Raw genomic sequence first — 24,378 nt, forward strand, 5'->3', positions numbered from 1 at the left:
AACGTAGTTTATTTAAAGCAAAGGTCTTTTGAAAGCATTTTTTTTTAAAGCGTAGTTTTTTTTGAAAATGTAAGTTTTTTTTAAAGCGTAATTGTTTTTTGAAAGCAACGTTTTTTTAAAGCGTATTTTTTTTAAAGTGTAGTTTTTTTAAAGCGTAGTTTTTTTTAAGCCCAGTTTTTTTTGAAAGCCTAGTTTTTTTTGAAAGCCTAGTTTTTTTTTGAAAGGGTAGTTTTTTTTAAAGCAACGTTTTTTTGAAAGCTTAGTTTTTTTTGAAAGGGTAGTTTTTTTGAAAGCAGTTTTTTTTTGAAAGAGTAATTGTTTTTTGAAAGCGTAATAGCTTTTTGAAAGTGTAATAGTTTTTTTGAAAGTGTAGGTTTTTTTTTAAAGTGTAGGGTTTTTTTTAAAGCAAAGTTGTTTTTGAAAGCGTAGGTTTTTTGAAAGCGTAGTTTTGTTTTGAAAGCATAGTTTTTTCAAAGCATAGTTGTTTTTGAAAACGTAGTTTTTTTAAAAGCATTTTTTTTAAAGCGTATTTTTTTGAAAAAACGTTTTTTTAATGCGTAATTGTTTTTTGAAAGCAACGTTTTTTTTGAAAGCAACGTTTTTTTTTAAAGCGTTTTTTTTTAAAGCAAAGGTTTTTTTGAAAGCGTAATTGTGTTTTTGAAAGCATAATTGTTTTTTGTAAGCATAATTGTTTTTTGAAAGCGTAGGTTTTTTGAAAGCAAAGGGTTTTTTTGAAGGCGTATTTTTTTGAAAGCGTATTTTTTTTGAAAGTGTCGAATTTCTTTGAAAGCATATTTTTTTTGAAAGCGTATTTTTTTGAAAGCGTCGTTTTTTTGAAAGCGTCGTTTTTTTTTGAAAGCGTAGGTTGTTTTTAAGCGTAGGTTTTTTTTAAAGTGTACTTTTTTTTTTAAAGCGTATTTTTTCTGTGGAGAAATTGTGTAAATCAAACAGACACACTTCCCTTTGACTTCTATGAATAAATATTCATGTTCCCACCATGTCTGACATGTTCTACACTCACTTGTTATCTTGAGTTTCTTTGATTCTGACATTTCTGGTCATCTGTGAATAAACGTTTCTTTGATTGCTCTTATTTTGTGGAGAAGCTGCCGTGTTCAAGACAGTACCTCCACCTAGTGTTAAAACTAAGAAGTACAATACAGTCAAGCTCAAGTTTCATGTGTGGGTCATATTATGTTACAGTTCTAGAATTTGCTGTGGGACAATTAAAAATGGACCATGAGCCCATTGTCGTAGTTTGGACACCTGTTCTAGAATATCTTACACTGACCTCTTCTGTTATTTGTTGTTTACTTGTTTGTCTTTTGGCTGCTGTGTACTTTATTATATTGTTCTTTTATTTAACCAGTTAATCTCATAAAGGTTTAATCTAGTTAAGACAGCAGCAATAGGATGTTTTAAAAAATACTAACAAACCTTTAAAATATGTAAAGAAACATACTGTATTTCAGATTTAACGTTTAAAACACACAAAAAACAAGAAGTCAAACTCATGCTGTTTGAATGTCAGGTGTTTCTTAAAGAGACAGTAAAAGCTCCTTCACAGAGCTTCACTGAGAGGAGGAGCTACTCTGAAGGAGGAGATCTGCTAAGTCACTTTACCTGAAGTGAAAGTAAAGTTAGCCTGAGTGACAGCAGAGTCTCTCTGTTTCTCTGTAAAGAAACATTCAAATGAATCCAGCAGCTTCTTCTCAACAACACAAACTCTGGTGAGTTCACTGTTCTACAGCCCAAATGTAGTCAAAATGTAGTTCAAGAGACAAACCAATACTGTAGCCAAGAAACAAAAGTAACATCAGATAAACTAGGCCTGCTAGAAGCTAACTAGTGTAGCTTAAATGTTCCGTATCTGATTTTATCTCTTGACTTTAATGACCTGTAAAGGCAGAAGTTTGACGTGTTACAACAAGCTGTGACACAATCTGGTAAATATCCTTAAACTTCAAACCCTTTTTTCTCAATGTCACTGTTTGTGTAGTTCCTGCTGTCTGTCTTTGTGACGCAGTTCAGCTGATCATATCTGATGTGACATCAAACCTCAGAACTACTCGGACAGGAAGTTCCACTGGACAAATGTTTAGCTGAGGTCCACCTGGTGACCGTGGGGGTTGTGGAGAGAAATGATGTATATAGTGTAATAATATGTCTCATTTATGAAGTGTGTAGGATTCATACTTAAAGTGTACGTGTGCACAAAAGAAGGAAATGACGCACGGCCACTTTAATAAAAACAATCTGACTTGTAAAACCTGATCAGCCTCATGGTTCAGCCTCAACACGGCCACATTCAACCACACACTGAACACCAAACATTGTAGTAGTTTTGACTCATCAGCACAAATAATATTGCTGCTTTGAGAGTTCATGATAAAGAGGATTCAGACGTGCAAAGTAACACGTGATATGAAGTGACATTAAATGTGTGAGAGGCGTCATCACATCACATTTAATTCCTACAATCTGACTTCAGTTCACCACCTCGGGTCAGAGGCTCAGGTGAGACCCGAACCCTCTACAGTAGATGTCTCCAGGACTCATTCTACCTGATGACACACAGAGACCCACGATGTGAAAACACTACCTGTTCACTCTGTTACTGCTGCTAAAGATGAAATAACAGATTTATTTTTCACTCTTGTTGTCCTCAGAGTGTAGATATGTCTGCTTCCAGCTGTCTGCTGACTGAAGATCAGTTCCTGTGCTCCATCTGTCTGGATGTGTTCACTGATCCAGTCACCATACCATGTGGACACAACTTCTGTAAAACCTGCATCACTCAACACTGGAACAGTAATGTCCAGTGTCAGTGTCCAAAATGTAACAAGCTCTTCTACACCAGACCTGAGCTGCTGGTCAATACCTTCATCTCTGAGGTGGCTGCTCAGTTCAGACAGTCAGCTCAACAGAAAACCAGCAGCAGCAGCTCAGAGCAACAAGCTGCCAAACCAGGAGAAGTTCCCTGTGACGTCTGCACTGGAACCAAACTGAAGGCCCTGAAGTCCTGCCTGGTGTGTCTGGTCTCCTACTGTGAGACTCACCTGGAGCCTCATCTGACAACGTCAGGTCTGAAAAGACATCAGCTGATCGACCCTGTGGAGAACCTGGAAGGCAGGATGTGTACGGAGCACGATAAACTGCTGGAGCTGTTCTGTAAGACTGACCAGATGTGTGTCTGCATGCTCTGCACTGTTCTGGACCACAAGAACCATGATGTTGTTCCTCTGAAAGAAGAATATGAAGGAAAGAAGGCCGAGCTGGGGAAGACTGAGGATGAAACTCAGCAGATGATCCAGAAGAGACAACTGAAGATTCAGGAGATCAAACACTCAGTGGAGCTCAGTGAGGAAGATGCAGACAGAGAGATAGCAGATGGTGTTCAGGTCTTCACCGCTCTGAAGGAGTCTGTTGAGAGTAAACTAAACGAGCTCATCGACACGATCAAAGAGAAGCAGAGAAAGACAGAGAAACAGGCTGAAGGCTTCATCAAAGAGCTGGAACAGGAAATCTCTGAGCTGAAGAAGAGAAGCACTGAGGTGGAGCAGCTCTCACGCTCTGAAGACCACCTCCACCTCCTCCAGAGCTTCAGGACCCTGAACACTGCTCCACCCACCAAGAACTGGACAGGAGTCAGAGTCAGTCCACCTTCACATGAGGGGACTGTGAGGAGAGCTTTGAATCAGCTGGAGGAGACGCTCAGTGAACAGATGAAGAAGCTGTTTGAGGGCGAGCTGAAGAGGATCCAGCAGTCTGCAGTGGATGTGACTCTTGATCCTCATACAGCACATCCCAACCTCATCCTGTCTGATGATGGAAAACAAGTACATGATAGTGATGTAGAGAAGAATCTCCCAAACAATCCAGAGAGATTTGATACTCATGCTATGGTATTAGCAAATCAGAGTTTCTCTTCAGGAAGATTTTACTACGAGGTTCAGGTTAAAGAGACGACTGACTGGTGTTTAGGAGTGGTCAGAGAGTCGATCAACAGGAAGGGAGAAAACACACCGACTCCTCAGAATGGTTACTGGACGATAGGGTTGATTAATGAGATTGTGTACATTGCTCTCACTGACCCTCCAGTCTTTTTCTCTCTGAAGTCTCAGCCTCAGAAGGTGGGGGTGTTTGTGGATTATGAGGAGGGTCTGGTCTCCTTCTATGACGTTGATGCTGCAGCTCTTATCTACTCCTTTACTGGCTGCTGCTTCACTGAGAAACTCTACCCAGTCTTTAGTCCATGTATTAATGATGATGATAAAAACTCTGCTCCTCTGATCATCTCTCCTGTCAATCACACTGAGTAGAACAAACACTTGATCTTCTACAGAGAGACTCTTTCATTTAATGTAACAAATCTATATTATTGGTGATTTATGGTGTAAACATTATTGATTCTTCACATTATGATCAATGGGTTTTTATATTTGTCTGTAAATGTGTTTCTACTTCTCCAACACACAGACATGAATCCACTGATTGATATGATCTAATGTAGTCTAATTCATTCTAATAACTGCATAACCTGCCTTCAAGACTGCTGAGTCATCAAAAACAATGTACTCAGGAATAAGAAGCATTTGAACATTCCTTAAATATCTGGGAGCCAAATGAAAATGTTTAATGTCTGATTATTGTATATATAATACATTATGAATACTGGCACACATTATTGGATAAAGTCATGTACCACTTATTATATATTTTAAATAAAAGGTGTTTAAGGGTTTTAGTTTTTATCATTTTAGAATGACCAATTAATTAAAAATGGACCACAGGCTACAAAAAACAGTGATTTAACCTCTCAGAACTCAGGAGCTGGTCTACTGATGCCTCCATCGGTTAGTGTGTTTGTGTTGTTGAGTGACTTTGGTGAATCTGAATAAACGTTAAAACACTTAAAATAACTGAGATACGTCTTCTGAAGTTATTCTGAAATTATTGTTATTTCTAAAAACATTTAAAGTAAAGAAGAAAGAAAGACGATGAATTAATAAATTAAAGAAACAATGTAAGATTCCTGATCTCCTGCAGTTCCATGTTGAGCTGTAGAGGGCGCCGTGCAGCTGCTCTGCAGAGGGATTTGAACCTGTAACCTCTTCCGCTCACTGTCGGTGTCAGCTTCATTGTTTCTCGTAGCTTTGAGTCAATTTAGTTTAAACATTTAATTAAAAGAGGCATTTTTGCAAAAAGCTAAATTTTGAAAGATGAATGTTGCTTGTGGTGTTAAATATGTAAAAAGGTTAATCTGAGGTGTGTGTGTGTGTGTGTGTGTGTGTGCCTCCTCAGCGCAGTAATAATTAATAGCAACCTTAGCTAGCTGAGATAAAGAGGGGCACATCTCCATGGTGACAACCCCCCCAGGCCTGCAAACACACACACACACACACACACACACACACACACACACACACACACACACACACACACACACACACACACACACACCTCCTGCTGGGTTTGGACTGAGACTCTGTGAGTGAGTGTGAGTTTATCATCAGAGGAGCAGCATGCACAGATCCTACCAGCCGTTAAAGCCCGTCACTAACCGATACCTGCAGCAGAGATGGGACCACAACGAGTACGAGAACCACCGCAGGAAGGTAGGAGGACGTGCATGAAGGTGGAGGACTGGGTGGTGGAGGACTGAAATGAAGGTGGAGGACTGTGGGATAGAGGACTGGGTGGTTTGGGACTGGGTGGTGGAGGACTGGATGGTGAAGGACTGGGTGGTGGAGGACTGGGTGGTGGAGGACTAGGTGATGGGGGACTGGGTGGTGTAGGACTGGAGGACTGGTTAGTGGAGGACATTTGTTATGGTGAAGGACTGGACATATTATCTGTAGATTTAGGAGGTTTGAAGAGCCGTAGTTTGGATACCTGTGTTTACCTGTTCAGGTGATCTCTGCCCTGCCAGTCGTGGACAACAAGGGCATGAGGACGCCAGCTCACGTCCAGCTCAAACTCAAAAAAATGCAGGTCAGTGGACACACACCCACACACACACACCCACACACACACACACACATGCGCAAACACACACACACACACACACACACACGTTGGAGTCCTGAGTCTCAGTTTTAACTCTTGGTCTCTGTGAGTCAGTGGCAGGACGAGCGTCTGTCCATCATCGACAGAGACAACCGTCTCCTGGCCTCCAAACTGGCCGACATAGTTTGTTCTAAAGGCCTGGTGGACCATCAGAACCAGTACCACCTGAGAAGGTGAGGACGTGCTGACACATGATACACAACATACTCATCGTGTTACGTGTTACGTGGTGTTACATGTTCCGCCATGTTACACAGTGTTACGCCATGTTACGCCGTGTTACGTGGTGGTATGTGGTGTTACGTGGCGTTACGTGTTACGCCATGTTACGCCGTGTTGCGTGGTGTTACGTGGTGTTACTTATTATGTGTTACGTTGTTTTACTTTGTGTTACGTTGTTTTACTTTGTGTTACGTTGTGTTATGTGTTACGTAGTATTACGTGTTGCGTGGTGTTACGTGGTGTTACGTGGTGTTATGCCATGTTACGCCGTGTTACGTTGTGTTACGTAGTGTTACGTTGTGTTACGTAGTATTACATGTTACGTGGTGTTACGTTGTGTTTGTACGGTATTTGCATGCAATCACCAGCACAGGCAGCCATATTACATTGAATTATCAGAATATTCCACAGAGCTGGAGTTTATTCAGTGACCTAAAGCTTTTGTCCAGCTGCTGTCACGCTGACCTTCATGGAGTTGTTCTCCTCACGAGGTCTTTAATGTTGCTGCGATGATGCCAGCGCTCCTTGTTGGACTTTTGAATAATTGATGTGACCAGTCCTGCTCTGTTACACTGTTGAATTATTGATGTGGATGTGGATGTGTGATGGTGGTGACAGTCTCTGGTATTTATCTGGCCTCACACTGGGCTGTAAAATCTTTAATCTTGACCGGTGCTGTAAAGCTTCTCTGAACCCTTTCATTCTGGGACTCAGAGAGACAGGAAGCTGCTATGAATCCACTTCAACAGTCAGGAACAAAACAGTGACACCAATAAAACCTCTCCTGATTGGTAAAAAGAAAGTATTTTCAGACAGTTAAGCTCAGTGATCATCACCTTTATGTTGAACTTATTTCCAGCAGTGACAGAGCAACATGATGGTCAATTATAAGTCTTTGTGTTTCCTGATGATGAATATAAGTCTCTTTTAGCTCTGTTTTGGTCTCCACCTCCTCCTAAAGTCTGTTTAGCTGATAAATGCTCCACTAAGTTCACCAGAAAAACTACTTTCTGATGCTTTGAAGAGTAAAAATATACATTGGGTAGTGTTAATTTGTGTTTAGTGTGAGTTTGCATGTAGTAGTTGACTTTTAAACTATCTCACATAAACGTATGATGTGTCTCAATACTCCCGTCCATCACTCGTCTCTCACTCCACGTCCTCTTGTGTTTCTGTCCTCAGTCTGAACGCCGACAAGAGGAGGGAGGAGCTTCTGCTGGTCGGCCGTCAGAACCGGGCCATCTACCAGCGAATCACGGCTCGCCAGTCAGAGTACCGCCGCCAGCTGTGGTTGGATGACTGGGAGAGGACGGAGCGCCGGCAGGACGACATTTCCCAACATCCTCGAGGGCTCGCAGAGAAACAGGTGAGTCCGAACATGAGGGAAACATGTGGCAGTGTTGTAAAATACACAAAAAGACTCTAGTAAACCCGACACTCACGTGTGATCTGTGTCATCTGATCGGTGTCTGAAGAGGTCCAGCAGGAAGGTGAAGTTTGCAGCCGTGGAGAGCGGCGAGAGCTCGGCGAGCCGCAGCAACACCGACACCACCGACCGAGAAACCTGAGACACAAACCAACGCTAATAACTATTCGTTAAAATCAATCCTTCAAAACTACAGGAGAGACGCCAACCGGGTGTGATTGGCTCCTCTCATGTTAAGAATTTAAGAATCCAAGACATCCAACAGAAAGCTGTAACGCCTCGTGTCTTCTAGTCTTCAGTGTTGGTAGACGTTTCAATGTTGTTATTGTTCTCTGTTGTTTGACTCTAATTAAAATGTTCCTGGATTATTGAATATTAATAAAACGTCTGTCACATCATGTTCTTTGAGTCACTTCTTCATGTCCACCATGAACAGCTCTGAATCATTTCTTTATTTCTCAGGACCTTAAACTGTTACATTTTCACGGTGACCCAACTGATGATTAGTTTTCCATTGAACGAGAGACACCCGTAGGTGAATATGGTAAATTGTTATGTTTAAAACATGTTTCATTTTGTTGACATACTAGAGTCAAAGGTTTTACAAAGGCAATTTATGATATGTCTTTGTGTCACTTCATAAATCATAAAATACTGTCAACAGACTATGTCCTCCATGTTGTTATTAATAAATGTAGTATAAATGAGTGTGTGAATGGTGTGTGAACAAAGCCCTCTGTAGAAAGCTTCAGCACACAGAGAGGAATGAAGGTGTGAAGTTTGGTGGATGTCAGAACTACTGAAGTGGAGATTTCTGGATCAGAGTGTGAGAAAAACTCCATTGATAGAAAAGCTCCTTTAAAGAGACGTTTAGTTAAAGTCCAGACATTTAGAAGAGTCTCCAGGTGAAGAGGGTCACAACATGAACTAGTAGATATCACCATCAAACTTCACCACTTCATCACTCACAGCAACACCAGCAGTTATTCTATTACAAGTTCTCTGAAATGTTATGTTTGAATATGTAAATTAGGCTTTATGTGATGTTAACTTTTGGTGAATTTAGTAGAAAATCTACAGACGTAAATAAACAAAGAATTAAAATAAATGTTTTATTTCCTCTAGTCTGAAAGAGGACGAGTTATGGAAGAGAAATAGATCAATAAACACATTAGCTAACACGGCCGATGACGACGGTTCTACTGTAGTTTTCTTGTCGTCACTCGATGTTTTCATGTGTTTCATTTATTTCTATGTTTTGTGAACCTCCCTCCTGTCTTCTGCTGGTTTGTCCACTAGGTGGCAGTAAACAACAGAAGATTCATTCAGACAGGAGCACGCGCACACACACACACACACACACACACACACACACACACACACACACATACACACACACACACACACACACGTGTTAGTGCTTCTTCCTTCAGGTCTCCTGGTTTCTGTTTTCAGAACCTCATCAGACAAACAGAGAAGATGTGAGAAAACATTTCATCTCAAACATCTCAAACATCTCAGCAGGAGGTTTCTGTGATTGATTAACATGAATTTAACTCAGTACATTTACTGAAATACTGCACAATTTAGAGGTATTTTCTGCTACTGCTAATGATGTGTTATTATAGATTAGAGTACCTGCAGTATATGAATCCATTAAAATGAACTCCACCTTTAAAGTGATGAAATCATTAATGCATCAATAATCACAATACTATAATGTAATACATAGTATACTTCTGGTACTTTAAGTATATTTTGATGCTTAAATTTTTGTACTTTTACTTCAGTAACATTGTAAAGGACTTCTACTTGTAGCAAAGTATTTCTACACCTTGATATTAGTGTTTTTTACTGAAGTACTTCTTCAACCTCTGAGTGTCTAAATGTACTTTAATCTTTAATTGAGTTTGTTTTCCCTGCAGCTTAATAAAAGCTTGTTAAACATTCCATTGAGTGACCATGAGATGAACCAGTGGAGTTAGAGAAAGATTTAAATCACACATTGAACCGACTGAACGTCTCACTTTTACAAACAGAGTAAACACACTCGTCTGTCCTGATGCTGAGCTCCACTGGAAGCCTCCTCGGGCCAGGACACTGGGCCATCTGGGACCAGTTACCCAGCGTCTGCAACCGTAAACCAGACCAGATCCACCCCCCCCCCCCCCCCCCCCCCCCCCACAGGCAGCAGGCCAAACACTGTAGTACCAGCAGTTATTCCACTTCTTCTCGTCTCTCTTTAAAAGAGGTTTATGAAGGAGCTCATGTTGGAAGATCTGCTGCAGAGTTCCTTTGAAAACACTTTCAGACAATTTAATGTGTTGTTGTCGTTGGTTTTTGAAGGAGAGCAGTGGAGCGTCTCTGTTTTACAACATTTCACTTTATTAAGATCAGAGGCAGCAGCACACAGAGCTGCTCCTCCAGCTTCATTACAGCCAACAGACAATACGCTCAAAACACTAAGAACAGAACGGTTATTCAAACAGCTGTATGATGTCTTTATATCCTGCTGCTGGGATATCACCTCATGTGGTTGTCATTCATTCTACATGTGAAATTAGGAGACTAAATATTTACATGATGATATTTCAAAAAAATGATGTATTTGTAGGTTTGTCTATTGCTTCTGTCAGTTATAATATTGTACAGAGATCATCGGGTGGAGGTGGATGAGAGCAGAATGTGACAGTAATTTGTTATTGATTGTCAGTAGGTTTTCACATACATAACAATAAACATTACATTACATTACAGTCATTTAGCAGACGCTTTTATCCAAAGCGACTTACAATAAGTGCATCAACATTGGTAATCAAAAGAACTAGTCACCAGAAGTCATAAGTACATTTCCTTTAAACAAGCATCTAAGAGCATGAAGCAGAGCATAACTCAGAGCCAAAGTACAGAAACAAGAGAAACAGTTAGTGCTATAAGTAATACCAATACAATAAGTGCAACAAGCTAGTATGAATACAATAAGTGCTAAGTGGAAGGCTCAGGGTAGCACTTCCTGAAGAGGTGGGTCTTCAGCCTGATGAAAGATGGGCAGCGACTCCGCTGTCCTGACGTCAGTGGGAAGTTCATTCCACCACTGTGGGGCCAGGACAGAAAACAGACGTGACCGGGTCGATCGGCCGCCAGGACCTCTGAGCGACGGGGCGACCGATCGCCCCGAGGCAGCAGAGAGAGAAAAGTAGAATTACATCGTGGTTGTTTAAATCCACGTCTTTCCAAAATGTCTTCACTTCCTCATTGAGTTAGATCACAGTGACCTTCCACCACCAACATTTAACCAAGTCACTTTTGAGTCCAAAACAGGAGACAAACCTCCAGTTCTTTAAAGTTCTTCAAAGCTTCATGTGTTAGAGCTGCATTCTCTCTAGTGTCCAGCAGGGGGCGACTCCTCTGGTTGTATAGAAGTCTAGTCTAAAATGACTCTACTTCTCTCTTGATTTATTCCCTCAGTAAACATTGTAAACATGAGTTTATGGTCTCAATCTCTAGTTTACAGTCTTCTTCAATACAGCATGATGTTCATTTAGTACATTATGCTCCATTTAGAGTCAAACAGACCATAAAGCAGGGGATGCTTTAGGGGCGGGGCTACACGCTGATTGACAGGTCTCTACCAGAGACGTATACGGCGTCTCTACGTCACTCCTCCTCAGTCCACATATGGTCACTTCCTGTTCATTGCATCTCTTCGTTAAGGCCTTATATATATATATATATATATATATATATATATATATATATATATATATATATATATATATACTTGATTTTACCATCAATGTATTTTTCCAAACTGCCAATGAAGGCATCAACCAATCACGTTGTGTGTGACGAACAAATTCAAAACGTACTCTTTAGTGTAAAACAACATGGAGGCTCCGTAGTCCAAAACAAGACGTCAAACTTTATTACTCCTCTCAGCCTTGACAAAAGCAGCGCAGACCAGAACCCTAAATTCACTGAGAACATTTCACTAAAAGGAAACTTAATAAAATGTCTGACTGTAGCTTGAGACCACAACAGTTTGTGATCCTGGTAGTTGGTCCTCTGCCTGTAAGAATCTATTTAAACCTTTTTTTAATCATAAAGTATTGCAACTGTCGCAAATTAGCATCGTTGCCAGTATGAATATTTCACATTTGTGTTGTTTCTTAGTCACGTCCTCGGTGTCTTTTAAATGAGGCAGGTTCAACCATAATGTCTGCACCGCTGCTAGACTCAACAACAGCCGTCTCTACGTCACGCCTCCTCAGTCCAGATATGGTCACTTGCTGTTCACTGGTTGCTAAAAAAACAAGATGGCGACGGCCAAAATACTGAACTCCAGGCTTCAAAACATCCACAAACCAACGAGAGACGTCACGACGACTTCGTCCACTTCGTCCACTTCTTACAGTCTGTGGTCCAAGTGAACGTTTGTGATACCTGCAGGCATTTCTGAGGTTTCACGTTCCGGAAGATGGAGCAGACAGACAGGCCGACAGACAACCCAAAACATAACAAAGAAATAAAAAGCAACTCTTGAAAAAAACATAAATATTGAATAGAACATTTTTACAATTAAAAATTAAAAACCACTATAACAACAGGTGCAATATATCTGTTTCAAGTTGAAAGAACTGTACAGTTTTGTGCAGGAATGTGCAAAATATAAAAGTTCATTGTACAAAGTATAAAGAGTATAAAGATCTAGCAATGAGTTACTGATGCTGAGACCAACAAATCAGCTGAATGATTATCACATGACAGTTATAGACGGCGAGCTGAACTTTGGACGAGTGTTTTGTCCTCAGAGGCACTAAAGATACAACAGGCTTCTGTCAACCTTTCACCGGCCGCTTCAGTTTTATTGTCTTTTGTCAAGGCGTCTTCCGTGAGGTTAAACTAATAGTTTACTAAAAGCTATGCCGGTGATAAAAGGTGATTGATGCTGTTCTCCAGAGCTGCAGGAGGAGGCGGAGCCACACTGAAGGTTCAGTTTCACCTTATCAGGTAAAAAAACGCTCATTTGACGCAGGTTTATCAGGAGTGTCTTACAAACAGCGGTGAGTACAGATGATCATATTCATATTCACTGAGTTTCTACTCACTGTCATACTGATATTAACTAAACTACACTTTTGTCCTCAGATACGTTTCTATCTGGATGTGTTCACTGATCCAGTCACAACTTCTGAACCCTGATCCGTGTCCCACTTTAAAAAAGACTTTCAACACAAGGCTTTCACTTCAGACCACCAGCTCAACAGAAACCGGGAGAAGTTCCCCGTAACGTCCTTAAGAATGAAACTGACGATCCTGATTAGCACCCTGTTGAGTCTAGTGTGTGTCTTCTTTATCTAGAAGATTGTAGCCCTCAAGAAACATAACAGTGTTCCTCTGAAAGAAGAATATGAAGGAAAGAAGGCCGAGCTGAGGAAGACTGAAGCTGGAATTCAGCAGATGATCCAGAAGAGACAACTGAAGATTCATGAGATCAAACACTCAGTGGAGCTCAGTGAGGAAGATGCAGACAGAGAGATAGCAGATGGTGTTCAGGTCTTCACCGCTCTGAAGGAGTCTGTTGAGAGAAGCCAGGCCGAGCTCATCTACACGATCAAAGAGAAGCAGAGAAAGACAGAGAAACAGGCTGAAGGCTTCATCAAAGAGCTGGAACAGGAAATCTCTAAGCTGAAGAAGAGAAGCACTGAGGTGGAGCAGCTCTCACACACTAAAGACCACCTCCACTTCCTCCAGAGATTCACGGCTCTGAAAACTCCTCCAGCCACCAAAGACTGGACAGGAGTCAGAGTCAGTCCACCTTCATATGAGGGCACTGCAACAACAGCTGCGTATCGGCTTATTAAACAGATGAAGAAGGTGGTGACCAAGGCCAAGCTGAAGAAGATCCAGCAGTCTGCGGTGGATGTGACCCTCGATCCTAATACGGCACATCCCAAACTCATCCCGTCTGATAACGGGAAACAAGTCAAACACGGTGACGTAGAGAACGATCTCCCACAAAAACACAGGAGATTTGATTCTTGTACTTGTGTCTTGGCAAATCAGAGTTTCTCTTCGGGAAGATTTTACTTTGAGGTTCAGGTTAAAGGGAAGACTGACTGGGATTTAGGAGTGGCCAAAGAGTCGATCAACAGGAAGGGAATCATCACACTGAGCCCTCAGAAAGGATACTGGACGATATGTTTGAGGAATCAAATTGACTACAAAGCTTTTGCCGGTCCTTCAGTCCGTCTCTCTCTGAAGTCTCGGCCTCAGAAGGTGGGGGTGTTTGTGGATTATGAGAAGGGTCTGGTCTCCTTCTATGACGTTGATGCTGCAGCTCTTATCTACTCCTTTACTGGATACTCCTTCACTGAGAAACTCTACCCGTTCTTCAGTCCTGGTCCCAATCATGGTGGTAAAAACTCTGCTCCTCTGATCATCTCTGCTGTCAATCACTCTAAGTAGAACAATAATGTAATTTCTATAAAACTATTCATTGTCCTTTAAAGGCGCAGTGTAGAGGATTTAGTGACATCTAGTGGTCAGGTGGCAAATTGCCACCGAATGCTAACTCATGTAGGCCGGTTAGTGGATGAGTGAGGAGTGTTGAATGAGGCTAGGTGGTAATAAAGGACACATATATATCTACTCATGAATACACAAATACTGTACATATATACACAAATATATACACGTACACAAAAATAAATCTAAAAAAAAGGGAGCAAGAGAAGAGGAGGAAATATTAAAAAGAAGAAAACACAAATAAAATGGTTGGTTTGTCCATTCTGGGCATCTGTAGAAACCCACCCAATCTCATTTGAAGGTGTATTAGAGGTAATTTACCCTCTAATAAGTAAAATATGTTCTAAGAATTTGAAGTTGAAGAAAGACATATTTCATTTCCGCTTCCTTCCAAAGTAAAAGAAGTGAACTTTAACATCCTGAATGAGATTTACCCAACAAACAAATACTTAAGACTGAGGTTTAATGTTGACACAGAATAACTGCGTATTTTGTGAAAGTGAAATTAGTTTGGAACATTAGTTTTGTCCTGAGTTCTGTCCAAAGGGATCGAGTCGTCGTCATTATCAGTGAAAACAGTTAAAGTTGAAACCAGGAACTTAGACTTTGTTCTCAATGTTGTGTTGCTACTGGGGACGTTTTTTTAATGCAGATACTTTAAGACTAAACCCAGTTTGAACCTTTGGAAGAATGATTTAAAGCTCTTAAATAAGTTAAATAACAAACTTGTAAAAGACAAGAATACTTTTAAGTTGTAAAGTTGTAAAGTTAATTTGAGATCAGTACTTGATTCATCTCAATGATTTCATGTTATTTCCTGTTTTTATTTTGAGCATTTCTGTATTTGATTTGTTTATGATTCTGTTTAACGGAAGTATTTCTGTACATTTAGAAATGTTAAACGGCCTGACCGTTTGTACTTGTTATTGTGTCAATAAAAAAAACAAAAAAAACACTGAGTTATCTTTAGGAAAAACATAATTGGTGGGCTTAAAGTAAAGTAAAGTAAAAAAACAAAACAGCCCCGCCCCTAAATCATCCCCTGCTTTATGGTGTGTTTGACTCTAAATGGAGCATAATGTACTAAATGAACATCATGCTGTATTGAAGAAGACTGTAAACTAGAGATTGAGACCATAAACTCATGTTTACAATGTTTACTGAGGGAATAAATCAAGAGAGAAGTAGAGTCATTTTAGACTAGACTTCTATACAACCAGAGGAGTCGCCCCCTGGTGGACACTAGAGAGAATGCAGCTTAACACATGAAGCTTTGGCTTCAGTCTTCAGAACCAGAGGTTGCCGTCTGTTTTGAACCAGTAAGGACGACTGTCAATATAGATCGTTACCTGCTTAGTGTCTTTTCAAAATAAACTTCCATCCTCACAGGAAGTTAGCTTTTAAGGCAACAAAACCACTGAGTTAATTTTAGGGAAAAGAGTTTGAAGTTATAACTTTACTTTCTAGCGACTCACACATCGTATACGTCTCTGGTAGAGACCTGTCAATCACCGTGTAGCCCCGCCCCTAAAGCGTCCCCTGCTTTATGGTACTGGACTAAACTATCTTACTGTATATAAAGTAGCTTACAGTAGCTCCAACTGTAACGTGCTGCTGTAACATTGATCAGTATTAATTATCGAACTGTCTAATGGAGCGTTTTCACATAAATGTTTTTGTGCTGGAATCTAAAGAAAACTTCTTAATCTCCGGTGAGCACAAAGTCTGTATTATTACCGACACTTGAAGTGTGTTAACTCCGTTTGTTTTCAGAGAATCTAGTGAAGAGTATCTGAGTCCAGGTTGGATTCGATTCCTCGTCCTTCCTGTTGCCGACAGCTGCTGGAGGAAGACGAGTCCAGGAAACAGATTTATTTTCCTCCGTCTTCCACAACGTCGAGCCAAAAGCTCAGATTTTATGCCTGAATTTCTCAAGCAGCACGTCATCTGCCATCTTTCAGTGCTTTTCATTTATAAATCAGCTTCTGTTGCCAGCTGCTGTTCTTTAAAAACGCTCCTTCTGTCTCTTTGTTTGGGCTCCGGTCCATCCTGGTCGTCAGAGGATGAACCATTATCATTTTGATTTAAATACTTCTTCCACCGCTGGTAGCAGAGTACTCATATCACTTAGTTTATCTCTATTTCTGTGACTGTTACTCACTCTGTGGACGTTAGTACTCATACCGTAGTATTTATTTACTGGTATTCAGAGGTGGAAGAAGTACTCAGAAAGTACTAAAGTCAAAATCCTGCAATCAAGACTGTACACATGTTGGACAGTAACATGGCGGTGCGTTCACTGACCCTCAGTGTACACATGTTGGACAGTAACATGGCGGTGCATTCACTGACCCTCAGTGTACACATGTTGGACAGTAACATGGCGGTGCATTCACTGACCCTCAGTGTACACATGTTGGACAGTAACATGGCGGTGCATTCACTGACCCTCAGTGTACACATGTTGGACAGTAACATGGCGGTGCATTCACTGACCCTCAGTGTACACATGTTGGACAGTAACATGGCGGTGCGTTCACTGACCCTCAGTGTACACATGTTGGACAGTAACATGGCGGTGCGTTCACTGACCCTCAGTGTACACATGTTGGACAGTAACATGGCGATGCGTTCACTGACCCTCAGACTGATTCCATGACAGTTGTACCGTCTGTTTCACTTTAACGCTGCTTTGACTCAGTTTCCATTTGTTGTTTCCAGCAGTATCTTTAATGACAGGAAGGGGACATTTGAGTGTGTGTGTGTGTGTGTGTGTGTGTGTGTGTTGCATTGTGGGAAAAAACCCCACTGTTTTTCTTACAAAACAAAATATTAAGTTTATGGTTTGTTAATTAAATACAGAGTAAAAAAACATGTGACTTATGACAAAAAGTCACAAGTTACAAGAAGCCTGTGGCCATAAAAACTGAAGGAGAGAAGTCAACTACAACTCCCAAGGTGCATTTCAAAAGAAAACCAATCACAGAGCTGCACTAGTAACATTAAGCTAAAACCAAATATTTCCATCTTCAGCTTGAATTAATTTACTTTTAGTTCATGGGTTATTATATTCAGCAACAAAGGTGCAGCAGAGGCTTGTGGGTATTGTAGTCTTCAGAGCGATCCGCCAAGATGACGGACAAAACCAGATTTCTCAGAAACAAAAAAAAAGTTTTAGATCTCAGACTGCCTCCAACAATAATGATTAAAAAAAGGAAAAATCGACCTAAAATGAAACATTATTTAAAATGAAACATTGTAAAAGGAGAAGTAGAACGTACTCAAGTTCTTCTTCTGCTCCTCTCTTTGTTTTTGGACAGATGTTAACATCTGGACTCATTTCCTGTTTGTGCACCAACGAAGAAGAAGGTTTTAAAAAGAAAAGGTGAAGTAAAAACAGAGACAGTGAGGAGGTGTGTCCACTGTGCTCCTCCTCCTCCTCCTTCTCCTGCTCCTCCTTCTCCTGCTCCTCCTTCTCCTGCTCCTCTCCTTCACACATCACAGCAGACTTCACTCTCTCTGTTTCTTCCTCAAACACACTCATGGATTATCATCATCTTCCTCTGCTGCTGTGGACCTGCAGCTTCCTGCCAGGTGAGAGAACGAGCATCACATGAGAGAGAGAGAGAGAGAGAGAGAGAGACAGAGAGAGAGACAGAGAGAGAGAGACAGAGAGAAAGAGAGAGAGAGAGACAGAGAGAGAGAGACAGAGAGAGAGAGAGAGAGACAGAGAGAAAGACAGAGAGAGAGAGACAGAGAGAGAGAGACAGAGAGAGAGACAGAGAGACAGACAGAGAGAGAGAGAGAGACAGAGAGAGAGACAGAGAGAGAGAGACAGAGACAGAGACAGAGAGAGAAACAGACAGAGAGAGAGAGAGAAAGAGAGAGAGACAGAGAGAGAGACAGAGACAGAGACAGAGAGACAGAGACAGAGAGAGAGAAACAGACAGAGAGAGAGAGACAGAGATAGAGACAGAGAGAGAAATTGAGACAGAAAGAGAGAGAGAGAGAGACAGACAGACAGAAAGAGAGAGAGAGAGAGAGAGAGAGACAGAGAGACAGAGACAGAGAGAGAGAGACAGACAGGTGTCTGATGGACATGATGACAGTTTGAGGTTTTTCATAATAATTTCCTGAGAGAGAGAAAAAAACTAAAGCTCATTGTATCACTTTTGATCTCCTTCTGTACAAAAGATCTGTTACATCATCATCCAGTGTATCAATTAAAGAGTCCATGACATTGTCTCATGGAGACAGGAAGTAGAGAACCCTTGTTTCACAGCCTTCATATATGAACCTCTGAGACTTTAAACAGTCTTCATAGTGAGACTTTACTTCTAACTGTGATGAGGACTCTTCTTCATCTCTTGTGTTGGAGGTTTAAAGCAGATGAGGAAGTGAAAAAATAACCTGCTACATTAAACTGGTTTCTGTCTTCAGAATAAGTATTCAAATCATTTGTTATTCATTTATAACACATTATATTTGAATATTTATTCTGAAGAGAGAGACGGAAATGAGACTAAAGGCAGTGAGAGCAACCACATGTAAATGTTCAACGTATTCTCGGTTAGTAAGATATCTCACCAAAAGTTACTCCTCAATTTTTGCATTTTTGTATGTTTTGTAGTCCAGCAACACGTGACAATTTCTGCTTTTTACATGAATAAAGTTTTCAAAATAAACTTTTGTCTTCAAAGGAAACTACTTAGTTAGGTTGAGACAACAAAACTACTTAGGTTTAGACAACTAAACTACTTAGTTAGGTTTAGACAACTAAACTACTTAGTTAGGTTTAGACAACAACACTACTTAGTTAGGTTTAGACAACAACACTACTTAGTTAGGTTTAGACAACAACACTACTTAGGATGAGACAACAACACTACTTAGTTTGGTTTAGACAACAAGACCATGGAGTTAACAATAGCCGGCTAGCAACAGCCTAGCTTGTTAGCCGGAAAACAGTCAGTGAATGTCACGACATTCTAACCTGCTGTCAGATAATATATTTTTGTGCAATAAAGTTTAACATGAAGGGGGGACGTTAAAAAGAGTTTCCAAAATGGAAATGGTTCATCTTCTGAGGAGCATGGATGTGTGAATTAAGAGCTCAGTATGCTAACAAGGTTGCAGAGTGTATCACAAAGGTTTATAACCGTTTCAAACGTCAGTAAGTGAACGCATAACCATTCATCCACTGTGCTGATTCTTAGTCTGAAGCTGGTTTGATTATAAAACCAGGCCTGAATATGAGCACTGTGCTAAAGCTAGCTGTGCTAAAGCTAGCTGTGCTAAAGCTAACAGCTCAGTAGTTACTGTGACTATTTCTGTGGTGTTTCCCGTCTCTTAAAGAGGAAGTAAACGTGCTTTGCATGAAGTCAACAGTGTGGAGCTCCACTGATAAAAGTAGAGATTCAGTTCAGTTTGACGATTCAGTGTTTTTGAAGAATGAGTGAAGTTGAAGCTCCGCCTCCTTTTGCACAGCCGGCCAATCACAGATCACATACATTAGGCGTGAACGTTGGATTCGTGGTCGTTACAAAGATCAACAGATGATCATTGATTCTGTCCTCTGGGGACCATGAATACTCACACCAAACTTGATATTTTCTCTTTGCCAGCTGGACACTTGTTTAACAGTTTGAAAATGTCAACCTGGTAAACAGTAAATAGTTATATATATATATATCTGTATATTTCTGGTGCTTGACGAGCAGATAAACCGACTAACATCCGATTCTTCATCTATCTGCTGAAAACACGTTTTAGTCCCAGTGGATGAAGCCAGAGAGCGATTCCCTGTTTCCCTCTGATTAAACTGTGTTTCTACTCTCTGAAGCTGCAGCTCTCTGATCCCACCGGTCCCTAAATTGAGTTTGGTTCCACAGCTGCGAGGCGGTGGATGTCTCCCTGAGGTCAGAGAGCTCTCGCTGATTTTAGGTGATGGGTTCTTTCATCCAGGAACTCAGATGGGTTCTCTCTGTTGTTGTTGTGGCTTTTAGGCGGATCGTTAAACTCAACATCAGTCATCGTGTTGTTGTCGGTCTGATTAACGCCACACAGGAAGGAACCAGCTACCACCTGCCTCGTGTGTCCCAGAAGTCACTCCTTCACTCTCCTCATGAAGTCCATTTATCCTCCTTGATGCCCCAGACGGGTGGGGTTAGTCACAGATGTGTGCTGCCAGCTTTTGAATGCAACTAAATTGCCTTTAAAAGGACTGAAAAACTCTCTCTCTCTCTCTCTCTCTCTCTCTCTCTCTCTCTCTCTCTCTCTCTCTCTCTCTCTTATTAAACTCCAGTCACGTTTTCACTCAGCTCATATATTTGACTTGTGTTATTAGCTGACTGTAATTTTTTTGAGGAAATGCATCACTGAATATTTTGAGTTAAAAGAGTTGACAGAGAGTTACTGATCATAACTAAAGCATATTATATATTATATGCTACTATATGAGTGCTGCCTGCTCAGTTATATGTTTGCTGAATTTAAGATTTATGACCAAGAATTCAAAGAAAATCTTGAATTGCGTCACATTCATCTTCAATCTGATGATAGATTGTTTTAAACGTCTTTAAGGGAACGTCTGGAGGAAGTGACACAGACTCACTGCTGCATCTCATTTAAATAAGACAGAGACTTTGTTCATCTGCTAACAGATATATATATATATATATATATATATCTATATATATATATATATATATATATATCTATATATATATATAAATAGATATTTATGCGTCTTCAGTTATTTCATCAGCTCACACACATCTGGAGAAATCACCTGAAATAAGTCACAAAGACTCGTCTGCTGTGAGAAGAATGTAGAGAATGTGTCTGAGAGGATGCTCTGAATCTGTGATGAGAGACCGTCAGACTGGGATCTGGATTTGGATCTGGATCTGGTATCTGGTGTCTGGTGTCTCTGCGTGGTCTCTCTGATAAATGGAGCTGGTCTCTGGCTCAGACGGGAGCAGATTCCTCTGAGAGGAAACACACACCTTTAACAGAATATTTTCCTGCTCTGCTCCACTCTGACCGTGATGTCATCACTCTAGAGCTGAACATTCCGTGCAATACACACCCGTTATAAAATCTGAAACGGACCCAAATTTTTCCTGAAACTTAATCTGTGACTTCATGAAAACTGTGTTAGCTATCAAAATGTCCATTTGGCTCAATAACGTCCATCATTTTGTCTACGTTTTAAGCTTTGAATCATTTTTCTACGTTAAAGTATGGCTGGTCAACATGAGTCCAAAGTTAAGTGTTATTTTAGCTCTCTTCTCGACGAAACCCCATTCAAGTCAATGGGGAAATTTTGCTCCCTTTTTTGGGATTTTCGGGAAAACCGCCGGGCTAATCTCTTATTAAAGTCATTGCACACTATTCCCGATCAGGCCGCACGTTTTGGTGTATTTTTTGCGCAGGTGTTGGCAATGCTGTGTGAGGAGAAGCTCGCCAAACTTTCTGGATAAACATTAAAGATTAAGCCTGATGGATTATATTCAGTAGCTTTGTAGCACAAGGCAGTTCACTGCCTTGTGCTACAAAGCTACTGAATTAATAGTATTACACGTCTGGATGATGAAGATTCTGATGAAACAATGACATCATCTCTGAGCTCCTTTTTTCCAGAATGATCTCAGTTTCCTGTTTGGAAAAAACTTTTTTATCATCTGTTATGATGTCACTTTTCTTTTTGGCAGAGTTACAAAGTCTTCTATACCTCCTCCTCCTCCTTTTCCTTCCTCCTCCTCCTTCGTCCTCCTTCCTCCTCCTCCTCCTCCTCCTCCTCCTCCTCCTCCTCTACTCCTCTTCCCTCCTCCTTCCTCCTCCTCCTCCTCTTCCTCCTCCTCCTCTTTCCTCCTCCTCCTTCCTCCTCCTCCTCCTCCTCCTCTACTCCTCTTCTCTCCTCCTTCCTCCGCCTCCTCCTCCTCCTCTTCCTCTTCCTCCTCCTCCTCTTTCTTCCTCCTCCTCCTCCTCCTCCTCTTCCTTCTCCTCCTCTTTCCTCGTCCTTCTCCTCTTCCTCTTCCTCCTCTTTCCTCCTTCCTCCTCCCAAAAACAAAAAGACAAAAACAAAAAATATTAGAGATAAAATAATAATAAATACAAATATTAGCACTTCTCATTGTTAGAATGTAACTAAGTACATTTACTCAAGTACTTTTGTCTACTTAAGAACAAATCTGAGGTAATTGTACTTCTTATTACTTCTCTATTACACCTGTGTGGTTTAAGTACTTTTACTGCAGTAAAGGATCTGAATACTTCCTTGTCTTCTTCTGTTAGACACTATAACTTAAAGTTAAACCGGTTTTACTGCATCTTCTTTAACTTCTTCTTCTTCTTTAACTTCTTCTTCTTTTTCTTTAACTTCTTCTTCTTCTTCTTCTTCTTCTTCTTCTTCTTCTTCTTCTTCTTCTTCTTCTGTGTTTCAGATCTTCAGCTCTGCTTCAACTTCGACACCAAGAACTTCAAGATCTTCTCCGGTTCTAAAGAAAACCAGTTTGGATACACAGTCCAGCAGCACGAGGCGGGAGGACGCCAGTGGTGAGGATCCCAGTACACCCAGTACACTCAGTACACATAGTACACAGTACACATAGTACACCCAGTACACCCAGTACACATAGTACACAGTACACCCAGTACACATAGTACACATAATACACCCAGTACACATAGTACACATAATACACCCAGTACACATAGTACACATAATACACCCAGTACACATAGTACAGCCAGTACACATAGTACACATAGTACACTCAGTACACCCACAACCAGTGTGTACGGTCGGTCTCTATGTAAACAAAGAGTCTTAAAGAGACAGAGCGCATCGATACGATTGGTTGAAACACCTTTGAGTCAGTGAATCATGTTGAGAAGTCAGACTCACATTGGGACGTGTCTGCTCAGTGAAGCGTGTCTGTTGTTGATGATCGTATATAAATCAGGTTTCATACGCAGATCAGATCTGATGTGGACTCACGTTTGTTCTTTTCTCACGTAGTCAGAACATTCAGGGGTTCAGGGGTCTAGATGTAGTCTTCAATGCAGCAGGTGCCTCTAGAAGTTAGACTAGACCAGAGACTCTTCCTCCAGACGGTTGTCTGTCTGCTCTGATGATTGAGTCACATTCTCTGTTGTTTATGATCTGGAACCTTCTGAGCGGTGATGAAAACCCTCTCAGTGGTCCAGGATTACAGAACCTCTCTGAGCCTTTGAAGTCGCAGGTGAAGACGTGGAAAGTATTTTGTCTTCTCTTGCTGCGTCCCGAGGCGGAGCACTGGATCTGGAAACTATGCGCTGTGGTTTTGTTGTTCCTCAGAAGAACATCGCGCCGCTCTGCGGGGAGTTGTTTTTCTTCACATTTTAACATCTCAGGTGTTTGTCTGACGTTCTCATCCAGACAACATCATAAACCATCAGGGTCCTGGTGACCTGGGACTTGTTCCATCTTCACGTCCTGAAGGCATCGAGGAACATTTCACTTTTCCTAATTAATGGGCCTCTTCGAAGAAAACCCAAAGACAACGTTGGGGTTTTGGAGTGCATCGTTAAAGGTCTCAGTCTGTTTGTTACTAAGAAAACCCTAAAATGAGTCAAGGCTGACTCGGACAGCGGTCTCCTGGTGGAAGTCCTGCGTTTGTTCGGACTCCTGCCATCAGGACTACGGCCACCAGAGGGCGCCCTGCTGCGAACCTGGAGCTCCAGGTGTTTACGAGCTGGGACTGAGAAAATTATAGGAACAGTAGAAGAAGAACCTGAACTCAATGTTTCCTGTTAATGTTAATAGTTATTAATGTTAATAATTATTCATGTTAACCTGAAGCAAGTTCTAACCCTCAAATTCATTAAGATCTTAAAGACGAAGATAGAAACAACCACAACCATCCTGAAGTCAAGTGTGTGTGTGTGTGCGTCACTGTGTGTGTGTGTGTGTCACTGTGTGAGGAGGCAGTTAGATGTCAAACCCGTTGACCTGTGTTGACCTCTGAGGTCAGACCTCCAGCGCTCTGTTTACAGAGACAAGTGTTTATGTCACGCTGGGATTAGTGTGTGTGTGTGTTTGAGTCTGTGTGAGTGTGTGTGTCACTGTGTGTGTATGTTTGAGTGTG

The 24,378-nt window shown here is 41.1% G+C and overlaps 4 protein-coding genes across 4 annotated transcripts in view; all 4 read left to right on the forward strand.

The window, feature by feature from the left end:
- The first annotated feature begins 1,663 nt into the window (after window positions 1–1,663).
- Window positions 1,664–4,824, forward strand: LOC137881478 (E3 ubiquitin-protein ligase TRIM39-like). The gene is made up of 2 exons (XM_068723443.1): window positions 1,664–1,730; window positions 2,670–4,824. The coding sequence occupies exon 2, from the start codon at window positions 2,679–2,681 to the stop codon at window positions 4,320–4,322; it is 1,644 nt and encodes a 547-aa protein (XP_068579544.1). The 5' UTR covers window positions 1,664–1,730; window positions 2,670–2,678; the 3' UTR covers window positions 4,323–4,824.
- Window positions 4,825–5,525: 701 nt separating this feature from the next.
- On the forward strand, window positions 5,526–7,933 carry si:ch211-284k5.2 (uncharacterized protein CFAP97D2). The gene is made up of 5 exons (XM_068724056.1): window positions 5,526–5,618; window positions 5,914–5,994; window positions 6,124–6,242; window positions 7,474–7,657; window positions 7,767–7,933. Exons 1-5 carry the CDS (start codon window positions 5,526–5,528, stop codon window positions 7,857–7,859), a joined length of 570 nt encoding a protein of 189 aa, XP_068580157.1. The 3' UTR covers window positions 7,860–7,933.
- Window positions 7,934–12,747: 4,814 nt separating this feature from the next.
- On the forward strand, window positions 12,748–15,154 carry LOC137881528 (zinc-binding protein A33-like). The gene is made up of 2 exons (XM_068723508.1): window positions 12,748–12,780; window positions 12,866–15,154. The coding sequence occupies exon 2, from the start codon at window positions 13,178–13,180 to the stop codon at window positions 14,183–14,185; it is 1,008 nt and encodes a 335-aa protein (XP_068579609.1). The 5' UTR covers window positions 12,748–12,780; window positions 12,866–13,177; the 3' UTR covers window positions 14,186–15,154.
- Window positions 15,155–17,772: 2,618 nt separating this feature from the next.
- Window positions 17,773–24,378, forward strand: part of itga11b (integrin, alpha 11b) — a 26,176-nt gene continuing 19,570 nt past the window's right edge. Inside the window, exons 1-2 of the mRNA XM_068723081.1 lie at window positions 17,773–17,839; window positions 22,693–22,804. Of these exons, the coding sequence (XP_068579182.1) occupies window positions 17,788–17,839; window positions 22,693–22,804 (164 nt within the window). The 5' untranslated portion in view covers window positions 17,773–17,787. The remainder of the gene's footprint in view (window positions 17,840–22,692; window positions 22,805–24,378) is intronic.

The sequence above is a fragment of the Cebidichthys violaceus genome, unplaced genomic scaffold, assembly GCF_023349555.1.
Source record: "Cebidichthys violaceus isolate CVI_PGR_0920_01 unplaced genomic scaffold, fCebVio1.0.p SCAF_3, whole genome shotgun sequence".
Classification (NCBI taxonomy): domain Eukaryota; kingdom Metazoa; phylum Chordata; class Actinopteri; order Perciformes; family Stichaeidae; genus Cebidichthys; species Cebidichthys violaceus.

What these genes read in the sequence shown, in the direction of transcription:
- si:ch211-284k5.2 (XM_068724056.1), top strand. Translation starts at nt 5,526, where the DNA reads ATGCACAGATCCTACCAGCCGTTAAAGCCCGTCACTAACCGATACCTG. An exon ending in ACGAGAACCACCGCAGGAAG is followed by an intron (nt 5,619 to 5,913) that starts GTAGGAGGACGT and finishes TTACCTGTTCAG; the next exon opens with GTGATCTCTGCCCTGCCAGT. An exon ending in AACCAGTACCACCTGAGAAG is followed by an intron (nt 6,243 to 7,473) that starts GTGAGGACGTGC and finishes TTCTGTCCTCAG; the next exon opens with TCTGAACGCCGACAAGAGGA.
- LOC137881478 (XM_068723443.1), top strand. Translation starts at nt 2,679, where the DNA reads ATGTCTGCTTCCAGCTGTCTGCTGACTGAAGATCAGTTCCTGTGCTCC.
- LOC137881528 (XM_068723508.1), top strand. Translation starts at nt 13,178, where the DNA reads ATGATCCAGAAGAGACAACTGAAGATTCATGAGATCAAACACTCAGTG.